We start from the raw sequence: 2,663 nt of genomic DNA, 5'->3' as shown, positions 1-2,663 counted from the left end.
TTTGTTTATCATACACGGAATGGCGAACGTAAAGTTAACGTTAAGTTCATCATCAACAGATATTGTCATCTTAAAAGCAATATCTATAATTAGTGCTTTGAATTTTGAAAATGATTTCTAATTTTATATTTTTATCTATATATTTGAATCTTATATTGTCATTATTAATAGTAAAATATATAGTTATGCATAGTTCTGTGAAATTTTGATATTTTATCTATCTTATATACAGTGTATATTCATTGATAGAATATTGTTATTTCATTATTTCTAGTAAAATAATTTATATGATAGTGATTTGAATTTAGAAAACTATATCTGATTTACCTGAATTGACCCTGTTTTTTTTTACCTGAGTTGGTATTCCATATTAAAACAGGCTTTAAACAAATGTCAAAGAACTTCCTATAGTTTCTATCAACTAAGCCTTTCGAGTAAAGGTGGCTATTTAGGGAGCTACATTCCATTCTTAGTCTCGCATGGAGGATTTGACCTTGTCTGCTTCCAGATGAGAAATATATAATGGTACTTTGGTGGAAGGTTGTAGATCATGATGAATCTATATAACATATTACTTTTTGAAGGAAGTGTCTTTCATGACTAAAAGCGGGTTTTGTATACCTTCAGCGGTGTTGATAAACAGTGATGATATTATGTTATGTCTCGGCAGCTGTGCACAAATATAACGTTTTAAAATCATTAATTAGCTGTCAAATGTAAAAAAAAAAAATTATTCATAAGAATAAATAAAACCTATGACCCAAGAAATGGCGCTCAGGGTAAGATTGAGGTTAAGGATAAGAATCATAGTTTAGACATTAACTGAACGGTACCGAAAATAGATAATAGTGTCACCGGTAACATCGGTCTACATTATCCAGGCTTTAAGTAGGTCATACTGGTTAGAAAAGTCAGTACATAATTACATCAACATTGGACATATAAAATGGCGGATTACACCATCAGACCAGCTGTACAGGGTGATTGTGAGGAGATCCTTCGGCTGATACAGGTAAGTTAATTGGAAATAAACAGCACACGTGTTTGTATTACATCATGGATTCTCACAGGTATATACGGTGTTCACACAAAAATGTGACGGGTGATTTAGGGGCCGGAACAAATAATGATCCGTCGATGTACATTTTTACTCCATTTTATTCATAGATCTATTCTTGCAAAGAAATAAGGTATATGCATTAATTAAACCTTCATAAGTTTTCTCTCTGATGTCTGAAGTTATCTTCAGCTTATGATCAGTGAAGTCAGTGACATTTGTTATACCTTATCTATTCAAATTAATATTTGAGGAAATAAGCAAATAAATACTACGTACATTTACATAAAACGTGTCATACATTAAATATGTTATCATTATATTAAAATAAATACTTTAAGTCCAAATTCTGAAGTCACAAAACATAACTTATAGAATAAGATATTATATCAACAGGTAGATATTTATGAGCTGGGCCAATGTAATTCTCTATTTTATTTGTTTCAGGAGTTAGCAGAATTCGAAAAAATGCCGGAACAAGTGAAGATGACAGTGGGGAGTAGGTTCTATTTTTCAGCATTACTGCTCATTAAATAACTTTTCGAGTGTATACATAGGTTACATGCACACAAGTTGAAACAGATTATCTGTTTTGTCTACAGCTTGATCGTTTAAATGTAGTTGATACTGTTCATTGCGAGCTTTATTTTAGAGATCATGGCTTAAAGGTACACGCATTATTTTACAGATAATGACTTTATATTAAAACAAGCATTATTTTACAGATAATGACTTTTGACACTTTATTTTACGGATAATGACTTTATGTTATAACAAGCATTATTTGACAGATAACAACTTAATGTTAAAACATGCATTATTTTACACATAGAGACTTTATGTTATAACAGGCATTATTTTACGGATAATGACTTTATTAGCTCACCTGGTCCGAAGGTGATATACCGTGGCGTCCGTCGTCCGTCCGTCGTCCGTCCGTTGTCCGTCCGTCGTCCGTCCGTTGTCCGTCCGTCGTCCGTCCGTTGTCCGTCCATTGTCCGTCCGTCCGCACTCACTCAGATATACTTGTGGGGTGGATTGCACGTATGTCTGGTAGTTGTGCGGATTTTTCGACTTCTGAGGTGCAACGCACAAAATCAACACTCCAATCGTTAGATTCGGCCAAAATGACGTCAAGCAAGCTATTTTTATTTTTGCACCTCGCAAATTTCGGACCAGCGGACACCCAATCAAAAAAAGCGGACGACGTCGCAAATCACACCAAGTTCCTCCACTCCCCCCACTTTATTCGCGCCTTTTTTTCTGTCATCGGAACACCTCGATTTTTTCGTTGGTAATACATAACCGGATGTAGGCACCCTCAGAACTCTTTAGACCGGCGCAAGTTTTAAGATGTAAAAGGTAAGTGAACATATCTGATTATCCTATTCCAAAGCTGCGTAAGGATAAGGTCTGAAAATAAACATGAGTAGAGAATTTACTAGCAGTAGGAAAAGCAGGTCGGGCTTAACCGAACATTTTTCTGGGTGCATAATTGACATGATAAACGTGGATATAGGTATGTTTTGTCATTACCGTTCGTTATTCAATCATGTCTGCTGCTCCAGCCTTTGCGAATGATATTCCTGTTGGACTTTTGGCGTTC

The 2,663-nt window shown here is 35.0% G+C and overlaps 2 protein-coding genes across 2 annotated transcripts in view; both read left to right on the top strand.

The window, feature by feature from the left end:
- The first annotated feature begins 850 nt into the window (after positions 1-850).
- Positions 851-2,663, top strand: part of LOC117320878 (diamine acetyltransferase 2-like) — a 30,489-nt gene continuing 28,676 nt past the window's right edge. The window contains exons 1-2 of the mRNA XM_033875361.1: positions 851-1,012; positions 1,505-1,556. Coding sequence (XP_033731252.1) covers positions 947-1,012; positions 1,505-1,556 — 118 coding nt within the window. The 5' untranslated portion in view covers positions 851-946. The remainder of the gene's footprint in view (positions 1,013-1,504; positions 1,557-2,663) is intronic.
- The window catches only part of LOC117320877, a gene marked incomplete in the record, with an annotated part of 18,936 nt that continues 18,318 nt past the window's right edge, over positions 2,046-2,663 (top strand). The window contains 1 exon segment of the mRNA XM_033875360.1: positions 2,046-2,663.

The sequence above is a fragment of the Pecten maximus genome, unplaced genomic scaffold, assembly GCF_902652985.1.
Source record: "Pecten maximus unplaced genomic scaffold, xPecMax1.1, whole genome shotgun sequence".
Classification (NCBI taxonomy): Eukaryota; Metazoa; Mollusca; class Bivalvia; order Pectinida; family Pectinidae; genus Pecten; species Pecten maximus.
The sequence above is the reverse complement of the archived record's forward strand: the minus strand, read 5'-3'. Positions and strand labels throughout refer to the sequence as shown.